The following is a 19,006-nucleotide window of genomic DNA, read 5'->3' as shown; positions in this document are numbered from 1 at the left end:
TTATTGATGTTGACGGAATCAGTGTTTATGATCTTAAAATAAATTGCCCGTCTTTGTTTTTCTATTTATAGTTGCTTTCCCGAATGTGTATTTGTTGTTCTCTTGTTCCTGATAGCTTTTTGTTTGGAACTGCCTTTTCCATTCTTAAACGAGGTAAGAGTCTAATGGACTATTGTTCTTGCAGGCTAATCACAGTTGCTTGTGATCTTAGTAAAATCCTTGAATATACACTACTTCTTTTCATCAATTTGAATGCTAATTTTGGGGATAACCAGCTCGGTTTTAGGTCTGGCATCTGTTGCCAGTACGCTCGCCGTGCTCTGGCTTGCCTTCTTAAAGATGCTTCTGCTAAAGAATATGGTCTTCACATTTGTGGTCTTGATCTTTCTAAGGCTCTCGGTAGTATTTTACACAGTCAGCCTCTTTATTCTCTTTATAGTCACGACATTAAACATTCCACTTATTTATCTTCTAAAGTCTTGGTATAGTAAATCTTATCTCCAAATTAAAACTAATGGTGCCCTTTCTTCTTTTATTGTCCATGTTCGTCAGGGTGTACGGCAGGGCGGAGTAGTATCTCCAAGATTTTTAAATTTTGTATTTCTAGTATTCTTGAGAATATTACTTCTATGTTTTTTGTTGGGTTAACTGTCATTTCATGTCTTGCCTATGCTGATGATATTCTTCTAATTAGCTCGTCTAAACTCAGACTATCCTAGATGGTTCATAAAGTTTCTTGTTCTTTTACTAAAATCGCTCTTTCGCTTAACGTTGGTAAATGTGGGTATCTTTCTGTCAGTTTTTTATCCTGTCCTAAAACTCTAACTTCTGAAAAATTGTCCATCCTTCATGCATATTCGATGCAATGGTTGGGTATTACGCTTACCAAATTTTTTTAAACTTTCCGTGAGTGTGTCGTTGGGGTGCTAGAACAAAGATCCAGAGCTTTTACTCTAAAATTGTTGCCAATCGAGAAAAATATAATCGTATTGCCCTTAGAAGGCTTTATTCTACTTTTTCAGATCATTCTGTTCTTTACCATTCTGGGCTTTAATCTATTTTTAGATATAAGGATTTTAGTGATATTCGAGTCGCCTGTTTCCGTTTTTATAAACATCTTCTCTATTTTCCTCTTTGGTATAGGAATCGAAAAATAATGAATAAGTTTTACCTTCGGAATATTACTGAGAAGGTGACTGGTTTACACGAAAGGCTTTCGGAAACAGTGTATAGGCGTTTGTTGCCTCACCATGGTTTGATCCGTTTGTTTTATTAATTTATTTATTTAATGTTTTTGTTGTTTAACTGTTATTGGTGATTTATTTTTTTTTTATGTAATGTTATTGTTGATTTTCGTTTTTGAATCACTTCTTTTTCTTTTCTTTTTTTTTTAGTGTTTACTCCACTGTTTATATTGTGATATGAGTGGGCTATAAAAAAATATTATTATTATGACACTCGATCTTCTGCGGAGATTATTACATTGATTGTTTCGACCCAGTTGACGTTTTTTGATCTTCATAGGGAGATTAGAACTTGAAAGAATCGTCTTGATGAGAGTATTAAAAATATTAATGATATTTCTTTGTTTAAGAGAGTAATTAAATAAATCCGTTTTAATAAGTATGAATTCTAGATCTTTTTTTCGTGGGAGCGGGGGCGTTGGTAAATAATTGAATAAATAGCTATTGCCTCTTGTAAAGTTGAAATTATTAATTTATTTAGTCCAATTATATTTTAATGTATTTTTGCCATCGATAAGTTTTTTACTTCTCGGGATGGATAACTCCGATTGTATTCTTTGTCTTTTTCTTTTCCAATTGTTGTAGGTGGCATAGGCTGTGGTAAAACTACTTTTGTTGATCAAATCTGCAAGAAATTGGAAGGCCCACCATTTGGTATAAAAGCTGTTTACTTGAATTGCGTCCATTGGAAGGGTAAATATGATTTTTGGTCATTTATTTTATTTTAAACCTCAGTGGATTTTTTTTCCTGCTACTGTATGATAATGATAATGCTAGTTATATTTAAAGAGTTATTAAGCTATGAACAATAATAAAGCGATATAGCGTTAAAGTTATAAAGTATAACAACGAAAGTAAATACGAAAAATCGTTCTAAGGCTAAAATCACCATGAACAACGTCATATATCAAAGAAACTTCCTCTTATGTTCGAAATTTTTTCATGTTTTTGCTATAGTAACTCAAAGAGCGTGTTGTCGAACACAAAATGAGCTTGTACGAGAGTAGATTGTTAAAATTCGTTCTAAAGCTAAAATTACCTTGAACAGAGCTATTTATCAAAGAAACTTCCTCTTAGGTTTGAAATTTGAAATTTTTTGGTTACGGTAATTCAAAGAGCATGTCGTCAAAAAGAAAATTAGGTCGCAAAACGTCGTTCTAAGGCTAAAATTACCAATAACAATGTCATATATCAAAGAAACTTCGTCTTTTGTTTCAAGTTTTTTAATGTTTTCGCTATGGTAATTCAAAGAGCGTATTGTCTAACATAAAGTGAACTTGTACGAAGGTGGATCATTAAAATTCGTTCTAAGGCTAAAATTACCATGAACAGCGTTATTTATCAAAGAAACTTCCTCTTACGTTTGAAATTTGAAATATTTTGGCTACGGAAATTCAAAGAGCATGTTTTCAAACACAAAATGAGTTCGTGAGAGATAAGGTCGCAAAAAGTCGTTCTAAGGCTAAAATTACCATTAAGAACGTTATATATCAAAGAAACTTCCTCTTATGTTTGAAATTTTTTAATGTTTTCGCTATGGTAATTCAAAGAGCGTGTTGTCGAACACAAAATGAGCTTGTGCAAGTGTAGATCGTTAAAATTCGTTCTAAGGCTAAAATTACCATGAACAGTATCAAAGGACCTTCCTCTTCTGCTTAAAATTTTTTATCACTTTGGCTATGGTAATTCAAATAGCGTGTTGTCAAATACAAATGAGCTTGTACAAGAATAGAACAAATTTAGTAATTTTGGAATCATCAAATGATATTAACGAACAATTGTTTTTCCAATAAAGCTATTTGGAGGAATCATCTTGATGTTAAAAGCTTTAAATTCTTCCTATTCAGAACTAAATAGGGATTGATAATAAAAATGGGAACCAAATTTTAACAAACAAATATAAATGAAAATGGATTGCGACAATTGAGAGAGTATATTTCATTTAATGGGGAATGTTGTAAATACCAGTTTGACACAAAGTTTTAAGTAACGCTTTTAAAATGACAGCTAGGACCAGAATACGCAGATGCCTTCATCCATTCTATGTTTATTTATACGTTTAGCCTCCTCAACTAGAAAGAAAAGGGTTGCAAAAAATTGAGTTGCTATGGTGTCATTTTGTCATTATTTAAAAATCTTTTCTCACAGTTTACTCTCAACACAGTCTTTACGTGACAGACATCATCTATGAAATCATATTAAAACGATACCTGGTATTATGCGCTATCAGAACATGGTCTGTGGCATATGTAATGATTGATGAATATACTACAGTAAATATATCCATTATGTACTCATGAACATCGCTTCGAGAACAGCATTTAGTCCATCTACTAGCTTTGAGATAAAATAAATTAAAATTTTTGAAAATAGTAGTAAATACAAATAGTCGAAACTTCTAGAGATCTTGTTGGAATAATCAAATTCAGTGATGGGTGAGACACCTTTTCAAACTTGAAGCCGCTTTCTTAATTTTAAAAACCTCAAATAATCTTTAAATGAACACTGATTAAAAGTAATCTCCCGTTATCCTTAAAAAAATAAAGGCTCTAAAAATATACTTTTTGGGACTTGAGGCACCCTCATTCCCTATCACAACATTCTTTGGTGCGTCTTATATTTTTATGTACCTTGGTTAGGAAAGTTGTGCGATCTTTTTTTATGTATTTTAAGAAAGCCAGATTTACGTTGCTATGGCAACGTGAAGTTTTTCGGGATCGAAACTTCGACTCCAATTCATCCCTGTTGACTTAATACTGAAGTTGTCAACCTCTCAAAACTTTATAAATGGCATGTCTCAAGAATACTTTATTCTTTAAAAAACTGACGAAATACTCATTAAAACGCGGTCTCAAAATAAGTTATATTGTTAAAACCATTTTTATTCTATATTTCCGAACATTGAATCATTATTTTTAAAATACATTATGTATAAACATAAAATATAAAACGGAACACAATCCATGCAGTTATTTCAAAAATTGTAGTATATACAAGCTAAGGCTATATTATTTACCTTACACTATATCACCTTTTATTTAAATTTGATTTTATGTCTAAACAATTTGATTCTATGAACCATTTGACTAAAAACAATTTGATTCTATGTCTGTTTCTGACTGATTGCCATGTAAACACATTTTTAGTAATTGGCAAACTACTTCATTGCTTTACTTATTTTTTTTACAATTAGTGCACAACTGATTATATAAATACAAAGTCTCCTCTCTCAAATGTAATGAAAACGACCAAAAAGTTACACCAAATACCAGAAGTATGTATCCCCTCGTCCCCGAAGAAGAACAGGCTTTACGATTCTTACTTACAAGGCACTCTATTAGTCAGAGCGCCAGATTCTGTATCTCGCTTATTTCGATTAGTACCCATGCCGGAAGGTACAAAAATGTTAAGGGTGGATCCCATCGTAGTCGACCATGCTGAAAACGAATATCATAGGGCGCATGTTCGCCGTTGGGGCGTTTCTGGGAAATAGGCCAAAAACACCAAATTTGGCCTATAATGGGGTTCGATGATTCTAATTTTTTTTTACAGATAAGATTGGTCAAATCCTGCGTGCTCTTACATCAATAGAAAGAAGAGACTTGGGGCTACACGAATATGATTTTTGTTTGTAAAAAAAAATTTAAAATAGTACACTTTTTACTGCAGTTTTAAAAAGAGTCAGATTTTTTTCAACAAATTTCTAACAGAAAAGCTAAAAACTCGAAATTTTTCAAGATAAAGTATTTTTTTTATATTAAAAAAGAAAGCCCGTTTAATTCCGAGCACATTGAGCTAAGAAAAAAAGTTTAAATTATTATATCTGGGGGGTCTGCAACTTTTTTAGCGAGTGTACCCGATAATATGAATTTTGTTTAGTAACCTGCTACCTAGCGGGAAGTTGATTGATAAGCTAAGCAGAAAAAATTGACCAACAGAAGATGAAAAAGAAAAGTGAGTCAGGTAGGCCAAGATAAAAAAAAAAAAAACAGTTACTTCAGGTTGATTCAACATGTGATTCTGACGCAAATACTGATTTGCTGATGGATGATAATGAAGAATATGACACAAATTTGGAAGATCAAAAAACGATTTAAAAAAAAATAGAATTTTTAAAAGCACTTTTGGTGTTGTAAAGTTGGCTGGAAAAATGAGTGTAATTTTTTTTTTGCAGAAGTAAGAGACTTAATGAAAGTAATTTACAAAATTAAATATCACAAGAAACTAGGTGATACTGACTAATTTAGATTTATAAGGACTGATAAAAAGGCATGTTACATTGATCAATCAGATTTAGTATTGGAACTTCCAGTTCTATTGAAAATGCTTGTCAAATGGAACATCTGTGATTTGAAACTGATTTGTCAATATTTAATCTAATATCTTGCTTTTCCTTCATGAAGCACCAAACAACCATGCAACAGTCGAAAAAATCTCTGCGAAATTTCACGGCGATAAGTAAAGCTGTCGGATATGACGATACGGTGGTCACGCAAGATCTCTTCATCTATCAGCTAGCACAGGGAGTGAAAAGTAAATACCCGGATGACTTCAAAAACGTAATCCTACGGATGGGAGGCTTCCACCTCCTGCTCAACTAACTCAAGGCAGTTGGTAAGATAATGGACAGCTCCGGACTCAAAGAGATTATGATGCAGGCAAAGCTGTTGCTACCTGGTACATGCGAAAAGGTATTTCAAGGGAAATGCTACTACCAAGATATCAATGCCTACTGCATAATGTACGAGGTTTTGCTAGCCCTCTACTGGGAGTCCTTGGAAGAGTATTACTCCGAAGCACAAGAAGACTTTACTTCAGAAGGCAAACGATACCCTGATCACTTTGGCTCCCACAATGAATGCCTTCAAAACCCTTAGAAATGCGTCACCCACGTTTCCTTTCTGGCGGCAGTTCTTGGAAATACGCGAAATAGTGATGCAATTCAATCATGCTGAACGAGACTGTGACTGGGAGTCTCATTTGACAGCAACTGCTCGGATGTTGCCGTACTTGGTGGTGGCTGACCATCCTCAGTATACAAGATGTCTCATACAGTACCTATATGACATGCGAAGTTTACCACAAACCTTTCCTGATGTACACAGAAGGCTCATGAAAGGATACTTCGCATTGAAGAGAACGCACACCAGGTTTACGGCCACCTGTTCCGATCAGATACTGGAATGTACAGTGAACAAGGATGCAAAGACGACGGCCGGAATAATAGGAGAACAAATGGATGAGAGACAGACTGAGCTTGGATTCTTACCTTACCGATTTCCGCTGCCATCAGCAATGGTTTCCTGCAAGTAGTCAACGTATCCACAGAGACATAGAAATATCACGAAGACAATCAGTCGACGACGACGCGATTACAACTTTCACGAGATAGAGTTCGAGACATTTTCACTACATGTGGCAATCCGTTCAGCAGAGTGGACTTCACCTAGTGAATATTGTGACGTCAGAAGTTGTGGACGATGAGAAGATTGTTTCTGATATTACTTGCGTAGCCACAAAAGGAAAAGAGGTGGTTGAGGACTTTCTGTGCAACACGAAAGACGATGTGAAAAAGGTTGTACTCCGAACTTTCCCTTCAGAGAGAAAAACTCAGAAAGTGAATGGTGTCCCTAAAACCGATCTCCTGAACTCTGAAGTAACAGCCTTAAAGAGAATCATTACTGCTCAGTTGAGCTACGACGAAGAAAAGGAGAAAGCCGATGCAAAGATCCTCAGAAAAGAGATTCTTCCTTTTCCTCCATCCATTTTTGAGCATCTTCCGCAACAATCAACGAAGACATCCTCTGGCTGAAAAATGAGGGCGGGGAACAAAGCTGTGCTGTTGAACTGGCTAAGAAAAAAAGGAGGACTTTCAGCTTGGCTGGCCACTTTGAAATCCAAAGAAAAAACATCAGCTACAGTACACATCATTGACCTAATGTCCAAGATAAGGTCATATCGGCCTGCCAGGTTTGAAACTGTCAAATCCTTCGTGGAAAGATTGCTTCTATCATTGCTGAATTATTTTCCAGTGGGTATTCCTGAAGTCCACATTGTCGCACATTGGTACAACGGGCTGTTTGGGAAGCTCACGGACACCGAAGAGTCGACCTCTATGAAATCAGCATGCAGACTCCGACGAGGGAATGGGAAAAACCTCCAGAATTCCGCTCTTAGCACAATTGAAGAATGGGATGCCGTACTTGCAAGCTAAGCGTCTAAAAGCCGGCTCCTCGAAATTTTGTACGAAGCCTGGGAGCAGATGAGTAATCAGCTTCCGAACGCACTCAACCTTTTTCTCTCAGGTGGGTTCAAGGAGAGATTCAAAGTGTCTCTGGTTAAGCGTGGCTGCTGTCCAACTTTACCAGAACATTGTTACTACGAGGAATGCTTGTCCTCCAGCCACGAAGAGGCTGACCAATGCCTTATGATACATGCCAAGTACGCTAGCAGTTACGCTTGTAGCATCTTAGCATCGTTGTGCATGCCAACGACACAGACGTGGCAGTAGCCTGTATTCATTTTTTTTAAGAGCTTCAAGCTGAAGGACTGAGCGAACTTTTCTTGAAGTTCCCGACTTACATTATCCCAGTAGGCCTACACGAGCCGGCGGATGGAGTCCACTTGTCCAAAGAGGAGCAGATTATGTTACCGTTCGTGCACTGTCTGCCAGGTTGTGACACAACAAACTTTTTTTTCGGCGTCGGGAAAGCTTCTTTCTTAAACACCTCGGTGTCTCCAACTTTTGCCTCAAAAATGTTGTCTGTGACGGAGCAGATCAAGGATGCAGAAGGGAAGCTTTCAGTCGACGCGTTTCGAGAATTTTACGACCTATCAAAATTCCTGGTCATTGTAAACAGTACGGCAAACAAGCCGGATTCAATTCACTGGCCAGTGTAAGGGCTTACATTCGGTGCCAAAAACAAGATGTGTAAAGACTTCCACCTTCTGACGACACCTTCGAGCCATGCATACGAAGAGCCATATTCGCTACATGGATAATCTTGTCGTCAGTACAGGCTCGGCCGAGCATTCCAGATCCACTTCTCCTTGGATAGAAGATGGCTGAAGGGGGAGTAGATGCGGTCGTCTCAATCTGCAAAGAAGCATCAAGCCTGGAATCTTACTGCAGATGTAAAAGTGGAAGATGCAGGAAAGACTGTAGCTGCTCAAAAATGAAAGGATGCTGCAGCTTATGCTCCTGCCGCGGAACGAGGAGGGCATGCAGGGAGTCTGACCTTGCCCCATCTGAATTCTCGGAAGAAGAAAATGAGGAATATTTTTGAAAATTTTATTTGATACCTTTTACTTTTAATTAAAACAGGTCCCTAATCAGTTACTATTACCCAATTTAACGGGCAGGCCGAGTAAGACAACTCCAATCCATGAAGCAAATCCATCTGGGAGGCAGAATTCTTTTATGTAGTAAATAGCTCAGTCGTATTACTGGCTAATCAGGTCCCAAAAAGGTAATTGTAGACACTTTAGTACACCAGAAAACATATTCGTCCATTCTATATATATATATATATATATGTATATATATATATATATATATAAAATTAGTCAATATTTTTTTTAAGCCTATTTTTATTTTTAAGTAAAAGTTAAAAATTTTAAACAGTTATGAAGTTTGAAGTATTCCTACCCTTTGAAGAAAAAAAAAACATGTCCTTTTTCACGATACGGCTAGTGATCATTTCAGTGACACTACAAATAAAAATCGCAGACCTTTTAAAAATGAAAATAGTTTATATGTTTTTAGCTATGTACGGAATTGAATGCACTTTCTTTTCGAATAGGAAAAAAAAATTTGTTACCTTGAAGAAATTTCGAGTTTTTAGCCTTTCTTTGAGATATTTGTTGAATTTTACAGCACTTATTTTGAAACTGCAGTAAATAGAGAAAAAAATAATTTTTTTTCAAGTTAAAAATCATATTCTTGTACATGTAGATCTCTTCTTTCGATTGATAAAACATTACGCCAGATTCCTCAGCCCAATAAGTCGCAAAAAGATCCTGGATCGTCACACTTAGTTATAGGCTAAATTTGGCGTTTTTGGCCTATATCTCAGAAACGCCCTAACGGCGAACATGCGCCCTACGATTTTCGTTTTCAGCATGGTCGACTACCCTAGGATCTGTCCTCAGCATTTTTGTACCTTCCGGCATGGGTGGGTGCACGATACAAAATCTGGCGCTCTGACTATATGTAGCAAATGGAAAATTCCCCAAACAAAAAAAAATTAAAGCCTGTTAGCGTCTGAGCTGTTACAATTAACTATTCAAAAATTCCTCGGTTAGCCTCTCCTTGACTGTATGTGGAAGGTATGTGGGACTCAGCAGGGGTGGTCGCCTCTGGAAGTCCATCCGCCCTTTCCATTTGCCCAAAATTATTTACCCCGTAAGTTCGAAGCAGATTGTTGGTCGGAAAGGGCAAATGTGCCTCTAAATTCACCGCTATCATGTCTCATTTACCCAGACTACTTGCCCTATGGATATCATGGCGATCAGTCAATAAAATAATCCCGGCCTTTTTCTCTCCCGATAATTTGGCGAGAGAGCTGGTCTTGGAAGGACGTGCTTCGTTTTTTGGGTAATACAAATGAGAAATTCTTGTGGTAAAGGATGGTGTTTCTTTGAGGGGCCACTCGCCTATTTCGTACCTGAAATCATACAGATTGAAAATCATTGCATATCTTCGATTAAAATAAGGCGCAACGTGTCTACCCTTACACTTAAAAGTCGGCGATCAAAAGGGCAGAGGTGTTGAAGGGACAACTGCTTTTTCTTAGTCACATCTATATCATCAATTATATTTATATCGTCAAGAAAAAAAAATTAACAGGTGATGACAAGATAACTTAAATTTGAGATCATATTGAAACGTAGAGATGGTTTGTTTGTGACCAAGACTATGGTCTCTTCGTGATATTGGGCTATTTCAATAGTCGCAAGATAAAATGTTAGCTTTCACATGATTGGATGCAGTGGTTGTTCAGGAGAATTTGGTTTGGGCTTGCCAATGTAAAATAAAGAAAGTTAAAAAAACGCCAATTAAATAGCTCAAAACTCTTGCTTATTTGCTGATTCTATGTACAAAAAAGAAGAATTTTTTCGTATGCAGAGCAATGGTCTGCGTAGCGCAGGTGTCGATCTCCTAGCTCTCTGCCCTCTGTCAGGAGTAACATGCGTGGTTGGGGACAAACCGTCCGATCCTTCCTGTGTTTTTCCCCTGATTTCTTCAAGTACCATTATGGAGCCTCTTTGACTCTAGCCGAGTTTACAGAGTCGTCGATGATCTTCTATTTAAATAGATAATCATTGACACCAGCACTCGAATCACAACTCTGCAAGACATCCAGTCCAGCACATAAACCACATACAACTGACCTTTATTTTTGCTGGATCCTCCCTTCCCCCTCCCCCGACTCACAAAGGCTACATGACTTGAGTATCCATATATGTTTTCTTATTTAGGTCCCCTGTAGCCACCTCTGATGGGATCTGCATAGAAAATAGGTAGCATCATTAAAGGATGACAGCGAGATTTTCCCGGTCCCTGGAAAGTGCTATTTTAGGCAATTTTAAGTAATGGTCATCATTTGTTTTTGAGAGTTAATGCATACTGTTGCTATATTTACGGTATTTTTAGGGAAAAGTCCAGTCTCAATATTTGGAAAACTAGAGAAAATCTGGGAAGATTTATCAAAAGTAGAGCCATCGCTATTGGTGCTTGATAACATGGATGTTCTGTTTTGTAAGACGGAAAACATTGTGGTTAATAACCCCATAGAGGCTTCTCATACTGACAGGTATCCTTATTAAATTGACGTATTCTCTTTAAAGTATCAAAGGCAGTAAGAATTAAATCTTATTCTTTCAAATAGTTAAATGAAAACTGAAATAACTGTATACCTCTTTAAAATTTAGGAAAACCCGGGAACTCTGTTTTTAGTAAAAAAAAACATCGATGTAAAGTTATGCGGGGTTAACGTCTAGCGGGCGCCAAGTTTGAAAATATGCAACGTGTGTGAAAAAAAAAAGAACAGAAAAACAGTACAATGAAATATATCGTCAAGGAGTTCTACTACTATTAACAACTCACCGCAGCACCAAGCCGCCTGAGGCCAACACAGCTACGCACGCTCCTCCTCCATCCCAGTCGATTCAAAGCTTTCCTCTTTACACCCTCTCAGGAAGTTCCCATTTCCTTTAAATCTTTCTTTATGGCATCTTCTCACTCCAACCGTGGACGACCTGCTTTCTGTTTAGCCCTATAAGGTTAGCAGAAAAGGACAATCTTTGGCAATCTTTCATCCTTCATACGCAGAACATATCCTAAACATATCAACCTTTCTCTTATTATAGCCCTAGAAAGCGGCATTGAATCACGCTTTTCGTACAGCATACTGTTTGAAATACAGTCAGTCAGCCAGGTACCCAGAACAATCCATAGGCAATTTTTCTAGAAACATCTAGCAAATCTTCATCCGCTTTTCGGAGCGTCCATGCTTCAGAGCCATATTTGACCACTGTCATCACTGCAGCTTCCAATATTCTAATCTTGGTTTGCAGACTTGTCTTCCTACCCTTCCGAACTTCTTCTTCGTGAAAAAACGCCCTGAGCCTTATATATTTTACTTTCAACATCTTCACTGCTCTCACCGTCCTTACTAATAAAAATACCAAGGTAAGTAAAGCTGTCCACTTGATCGATCTTTTCATTGCACAACGTCACCTTTTCATCTTCACTTATTGCTTGCCTTACTGACTTAGACCTCCTAACATTTATTTTTAAACCTGTTCTAGGACCCTAAACTCGCAAACCTCTAAAAGTTCATTTCATTTTGCTCACGCTTTCATCTAGGATGCTTAAATCGTCAGCACAATCTAATTCTAGGAAAGTTTTTCCTTCCAATTTGATACCGAGGTCTCTCATTGCCTTTCCTGTGCTCATAAAGACAAAGTCCATCAAAATGACCCATAGAAAGGGGGATAGGACACAACCTTGCATAACTCCTGATTTAAGACGAAAACAGCTGCTAACCTCATTTCCTACCTTATTCACAGCAGTGGTGTTCTCGTACATAGCACTAATCACTTTAATGTTTTTGTCAAGCATATCATACAAGGATAAGACCTTCGCTAAAGCTCTTCTATCTACAAAATCAAACGCTTGCTCATAATCTATAAAACTGAGAACCAAAGGTATTTGTTAACTCAGGCACTTCTCAGTTATTAATCTAAGAGTGAAAATTTGGTCGACACATTCTCTACCTTTTCTAAAACTGCACTGTTCTTCTCTTATAATTATGGCACTTGGTATCTACCAAGTGACATATAGCGATCGCAAATTCTGTCAGCCGGTCTGTCGGTCTGTCTGTCTGTCTGTCTATCCCGGTTTTGCTATTTTTGGCACTTCCAGGTAAGCTAGGACGATGAAATTGAGCAGGCGTATTAGGAACCAGACCAGATTAAACTAAAAATTGTCGTTTCCCCAATTCGACCATCTGGATGGTTAAATAGGAAAAATTAGAAAAAATGAGGTATTTTTAACTTACGAACGGGTTATCGTATCTTAATGAAAGCTGATGTTTGGAAGGATATCGTGTCTCACAGCTCTTATTTTAAATCCCGACCGGATCAGGTGACATTGGGGGGTGTTGGGGGTGGGAAAACCTAAAATTCTGGAAAACGCTTAGAGTGGAGCGATCGGGATGAAACTTGGTGGGAATAATGAGCACAAGTCCTAGATACGTGATTGACATAACCGGAACGGATCGGTTCTCTTTGGGGGAGTTAGGGGGGTAGGGTTAATTCTGAAAGAATTAGAAAAAATTAGGTATTTTTAACTAATGAAGGAGTGATCTGATCTTACTGAAATTTGACGTTTCGAAGGATATCGTGTCTCAGAGCTCTTATTTTAAATCCCGGCCGGATCTGGTGACTTTGGGGGGGGGAGAACCTAAAATCTTGGAAAACGCTTAGAGCGGATAGATCGGGATGAAACATGGTGGTAAGAATAATCACAAGTCCTAGATACGTGATTGACATAACCGGAACAGGTCTGCTCTCTTTAAGGGGGGGGGGGTAATTCTAAAAAAATTAGAAAAAATGTGGTATTTTTAACTTACGAAGGAGTGATTGGATCTTGATGAAATTTGATATTTGGAAGGATATCGTGTCTCAGAGCTCTTATTTTAAATTCCGACTGGATCCAGTGTCATTGGGGGGGGGGACTGGAAATCTTGGAAAACGCTTAAAGCCGAGAGATCAGGATGAAACTTGGTGGAAAGAATAAGCATAAGTCCAAGATAAGTGACTGACATAACCGGACTGGATCCGCTCTCTTTGGTGGAGCTGGGGGTGGGGGAGGGGAGTAATTGAAAAAAATAAGAAAAACTAAGGTATCTAAGAAATTAGAAAAACTAAGGTATCTGTAACTTACGAACGGGTTACCAGATCTTAATTAAATTGGATATTTAGATGGATCTTGTGCTTTAAAACTCTCATGTTAAATCCTGAACAGATCCAGTGATATTGGGGGGAGTTGGAGGGGAAACCGCTTAGAGTGGAGAGATAGGGATGAAACTCTATGGGAAGAATAAGCACAAGTTATAGATACTTGATTGGCATAATTGGAACGGATCCGTTCTCTTTGGGCGAGCTTGGGGTTGTTAATTTGGAAAAATTAGAAAAATTGAGGTATTTTTAACTTAAGAACGGGTGACTGGATCTTAATGAAATTTGATATTTATAAGAAACTCATGTTTTAGAGATCTTATTTAAAATCCCGACTAGATCTGTCGGGGGGAGTTGGAGGGGAAACCCGGAAATCTTGGAAAACGCTTATAAATGTCGTAGATTCGTGATTGACGTAACCGGGCTGGATCCGCTCTCTTTGGGGGAGTTAGGGGGGTGGCTTAGTGCTTTGGTGAGTTTGGTGCTTCTGGACGTGCTAGGACCATGAAAATTGGTAGGCGTGTCAGGGAGGTGCACAAATTGACGTAATAAAATCGTTTTCCCTGATTCGACCATCTGGGGGGATGAAGGGAGAGAAAAAATTAGAAAAATTGAATTATTTTCAACTTGCGAGTGGGTGATCGGATCTTAATGAATTTTCATATAATATATTTTCATAAGGACCTCGTGACTCAGAGCTCTTATCTTAAATCCAGATCGGCATTAAGCCTCTGATTCTTCTTTTAAAGCAATCTATTGATTCTTAGGATTTTTCTAGAGCTCAAACCATATGAGCTCTTGGCTCTTCCGACCTCGTCACAAGTGCCATATGAGCTCTTAGCTCTTGTTTTGTCTACAGTATTTCCAGTCTTATTACTAAGTAATTTGCTACCTAAAGAAACCAGACTAATGCCTCGATAATTACGAAACTCACTTTTATCACCATTCTTATACAGTCGTTTAATTAAGGTTTTCCTAAAGTCGCTAGGTACTTCCCCCTTTTCAAAAAATCATATTCATAATCTTGAGTAACTTATTTCTCACCTCAGAGCCACGATATTTAAGAAACTCATTTACCACACTATCAGCTCCAGGAGCCTTATTATTCTTTAATTATTTTGGTACTGTCGCTAATACTTCCTCACAAAACAAATCTTCGTTCACATCCAAGGCATCACAGACTTTTATTTTCCTCTACATCTTTTCCCGCAACTCTATCTTGGTTTAGCGAATTCTCAAAACGTTGTGCCCATCTCTTTTTAACTCTCTTCTTATCGTTGTTCATGGCCCCATTCTTATCTTTAAATGGGACAAATATGGAGTGACTACATCCTCTCAGTTTATCAACCTGCCAGTACAATACTTTACTATTGTGCCGTCTAGCTGTGTGTTCCAGATCCTCGGCAATTTGATCCACATTGGATAAAATTGCCTAGTACTCATAGAGTTCTATCAAGTTTAATTTCCCTGATTGCTGTAGCAAAAGACAAACACTTTTGGCAGTAAACTAGGGAAAATAACAGTAATTAAATGATTAAAAACATAACCCTAACATATTTTTACCTAAGGAGATGTGAAATGGAGGCGATGGATAAAATTGCTGAGGATCTGGAAGATGTGGCTAGACGGCATAATAGTAAAATATTATACTGGCATGTTAATAAATTGAAAGGGAGTAGCCAATCCGGACTAGTCCCAGTTAAAGATAGAAATGTGGCCACAATTAGTGATAAGGAAAAAGTTAAAGAAAGATGGGTGGAACATTTTGAGAATGTGCTAAACCGAGATACAGTTGCAGGAAAAGATATAGATGAAAATGAAAAAGTTTGTGATACCTTGGATGTGAAGGAAGATTTGTTTAGTGAGGAAGAATTAGCGACAGTACTAGAAGGATTAAAAAATAATAAGGCCCCAGGTGTTGATAGTATGATTAATGAGTTCCTTAAATATGGTGGCTCTGAGGTTAGGAATAAGCTACTGAAGATTATGAACATGATTTTTGAAAAAGGGGAAGTACCCAATGATTTTAGGAAAATCTTAATTAAACCACTGTATAAGAAAGGTGACAAGAGTGAGTGTCGTAATTATCGTGGCATTTGTCTGGTCTCTGTAGGTAGCAAATTACTGAGTAATATGATACTTTTTAGACTGAGACATGCTGTAGACAAAGTTTTAAGGGAAGAACAATGCGGTTTTAGCAAAGGTAGAGGATATGTCGACCATGTTTTTACTCTTAGGTTAATAATTGAGAAGTCCCTTCGTTGTCAAACACCTTTGGTCCTTAGTTTTATCGATTATGAGCAAGCTTTCGATTCTGTTGATAGAACAGCGTTAACAAAGGTCTTATCGTTATATGGTATACCAGAAAAATACATTAAAGTGATCTGCGCTATGTACGAGAATAATACTGCTGCGGTTAAGGTAGGAAATGAGGTTAGCAACTGGTTTTGTATTAAATCAGGAGTTAAGCAGGGTTGTGTCCCTTTATATGGATCATTTTGATGGACTTCGTCTTAAGGAGCACAGGAAAGGCAATTGGAGACCATGGAATCAAATGGGGAGGAAGAACGCTCCTGGACTTAGATTATCCTGATGATTTAAGCATATTAGATGAAAGTGTGAGCAAAATGAATGAATTTTTAGAGGTTTTACGAGTTCAGGGTGCTAAAATAGGCTTGAAAATTAATGTTAAGAAGACTAAGTCACTAAGGCTAGGAATAAGTGAAGATGAACAGGTGGCACTAGGTAACGAAAGGTTGATCAGGTTGGGAGCTTCAGTTACCTTGGTAGTATTATTAGTAAAGATGGTGGGAGCAGTGAAGATGTTAAAAGTAGAATAGCTAAAGCTCAGGGTGTTTTTTCACAGTTAAAAAAAGTTTGGAAGAATAGAAAGATAAGCCTACAAACCAAGATTAGAATATTGGAAGCTACAGTGATGACAGTGGTAAAATATGGCTCTGAAGCATGGGCACTCCGAAAAGCAGATGACAATTTACTAGATGTTTTCCAGAGAAATTGCCTACGGATTGTTCTGGGTACCCGGCTGACTGACCGTATTTCAAACAGTAGGTTGTACGAAAAGTGTGGTTCAATCCTGCTTTCTGGGACTATAATGAAAGAAAGGTTGAGATGGCTAGGCCACGTTCTACGGATGAAGGATGACAGATTACCGAAGATTGTCCTTTTTGGCCAACCGTCTGGGGCTACACGGAAAGCAGGTCGTCCTTGTCTGGGTTGGGAGGATGTCATAAATAAAGATTTAAAGGAAATGGGAACTTCCTGGGAGGGTGTAAAGAGGGAGGCTTTAAATAGATTAGGTTGGAGGAGGAGCGTGCGTAGCTGTGTTGGCCTCAGGCGGCTTGGTCCTGCAGTGAGTTATTAGTAGTAGTAGTAGTAGTAGTAGTAGTATATATTGTCAGATAGCCGAAAATAAAACCTATCCATTAATATGTTTATTATTAAAACTATTAAAGATTTACTTTACTATTGTGCCGTCTAGCTGTGTGTTCGAGATCCTCGGCAATTTTATACACATTGGATAAAATTGCCTAGTACTCATAGAGTTCTATCAAGTTTAATTTCCCTGATTGCTGTAGCAAAAGATAAACACTTTTGGCAGTAAACTGGGGAAAATAACAGTAATTAAATGATTAAAAACATATAAAAACATAACCCTAACATCTTTTTACCATGTAAGAGTTGAAAAGATATGTATATATTGTCAGATAGCCGAAAATCAAACCTATCCATTAATATGTTTATTATTAAAACTATTAAAGATTAAACACTTCAAGTCATTAGTTGATTCACTCACTACAAAAATATATTTTTAGACAAGCTATTTGTACTGTTTTAATATATTTCGTCCTTTGGTGTTTCAATTTCATTCACATGTCAATAGGATCCTTGTTTTCTTCTGATTCCAAAAGTATCACTTATATTACTTAATTTTCGTTATGTAAACAGAAATGTTAAATTCAATTGTTTTTGCTTCAGACGCCAACAGAGAAAAAATCCAATCAGACGTGATGCATTGAAATGTTTTTGTCTATTGAATTATCGCCTAATTGCCTTATATTGAACTACCCTGAAGAGGGTTAAACTAGCTTTTTGTTGTGTAAGCAGGAAAAGTAAATTACCGAATCAGTTTCTGCTTCTTTTTTTCACCGTTCAGCATTGTAGCAGTGGTGAAACTTTGCGGAAGTCTTTAGTATTCATAATCTTTTAACAACCAAAAGTGGAATCGTCAGCTGTCGTCTTCAGGCATTTTTTTAATATATTCAACTAGTCTATTTGTATTTTCTCTGTATAGGACTTTCACCAACCTATTTGGGGAGCTCTAGTGGAATATATAGTTCTTCTTACCTCTTTTCTTCCTAGTAAAAAGATGGGTTTTCATTCTTTTGTCATCTTTTGGTGGCTTTTTTCTAGTTCCTAACAATTGAGTTTATTTTGGTAAGACCTACTTTAGTCTTTGAGGAATTGCATAATCTACTAATCTACTCTACACGTAAGTCAACCAAAAAGCTAATCAGCAAAGCTAGTTAAATTTTATGTTCTTAAAAAAAAAATAAACTTTAGGCACAATTACTTTTGATATCGAATTTTTATGGCACTTGGTATTAATCAAGTGACATATAGCAATCGCCAATTCTGTCGGTCTGTCGGTCCCGGTTTTGCTACTTTAGACACTTCCAGGTAAGCTAGGACGATGAAATTTGGCAGGCGTATCAGGGACATGACCATCTTAAATTAGAAATAGTCGTTTTCCCAATTTGACATTCTGGGGGGGGGGGGAGTGGGGGCCCGGTTAATTCGTAGAAAATAGAAAAAAAATGAAGTATTTTTAACTTATGAGCGGGTAATGGGATCTTAATGAAATTTGATGTTTGGAATGATATTGTGTCTCAGAGCTCTTATTTTAAATCCCGACCGGATCTGATGACATTGGGGGGAGTTGGAGGGGGGAAACCTAAAATCTTGGAAAACACTTAGAGTGGAGGGATCGGGATGAAACTTGATGGGAAAAATAAGCACAAGTCCCAGATACATGATTGACATAATCGGAACGGATCCGCTCTCTTTGGGGTAGTTGGGAGGGTTGTTCTTAAAAATTAGGAAAAATGAGGTATTTTTAACTTACGAACGAGTGATCGGATCTCAATGAAATTTGATGTTTAGAAGGATATCGTGTCTTAGAGCTCTTATTTTAAAGCTTGACCGGATCTGGGGAAAATGGGGGAGGGGAGTTGGGAGGGGGAAACCTAAAACTTGGAAAACACTTAGAGTGGAGGGAT

At 37.4% G+C, this 19,006-nt stretch overlaps 1 protein-coding gene across 1 annotated transcript in view; it reads left to right on the top strand.

Moving 5' to 3' along the window:
* Positions 1-19,006, top strand: part of LOC136027993 (peroxisomal ATPase PEX1-like) — a gene marked incomplete in the record, with an annotated part of 82,546 nt that overhangs the window by 32,652 nt on the left and 30,888 nt on the right. Inside the window, 2 exon segments of the mRNA XM_065705558.1 lie at positions 1,830-1,937; positions 10,900-11,059. Of these exon segments, the coding sequence (XP_065561630.1) occupies positions 1,830-1,937; positions 10,900-11,059 (268 nt within the window).

This window comes from Artemia franciscana, chromosome 1, assembly GCF_032884065.1.
Source record: "Artemia franciscana chromosome 1, ASM3288406v1, whole genome shotgun sequence".
Taxonomy (NCBI): Eukaryota; Metazoa; Arthropoda; class Branchiopoda; order Anostraca; family Artemiidae; genus Artemia; species Artemia franciscana.
The sequence above is the reverse complement of the archived record's forward strand: the minus strand, read 5'-3'. Positions and strand labels throughout refer to the sequence as shown.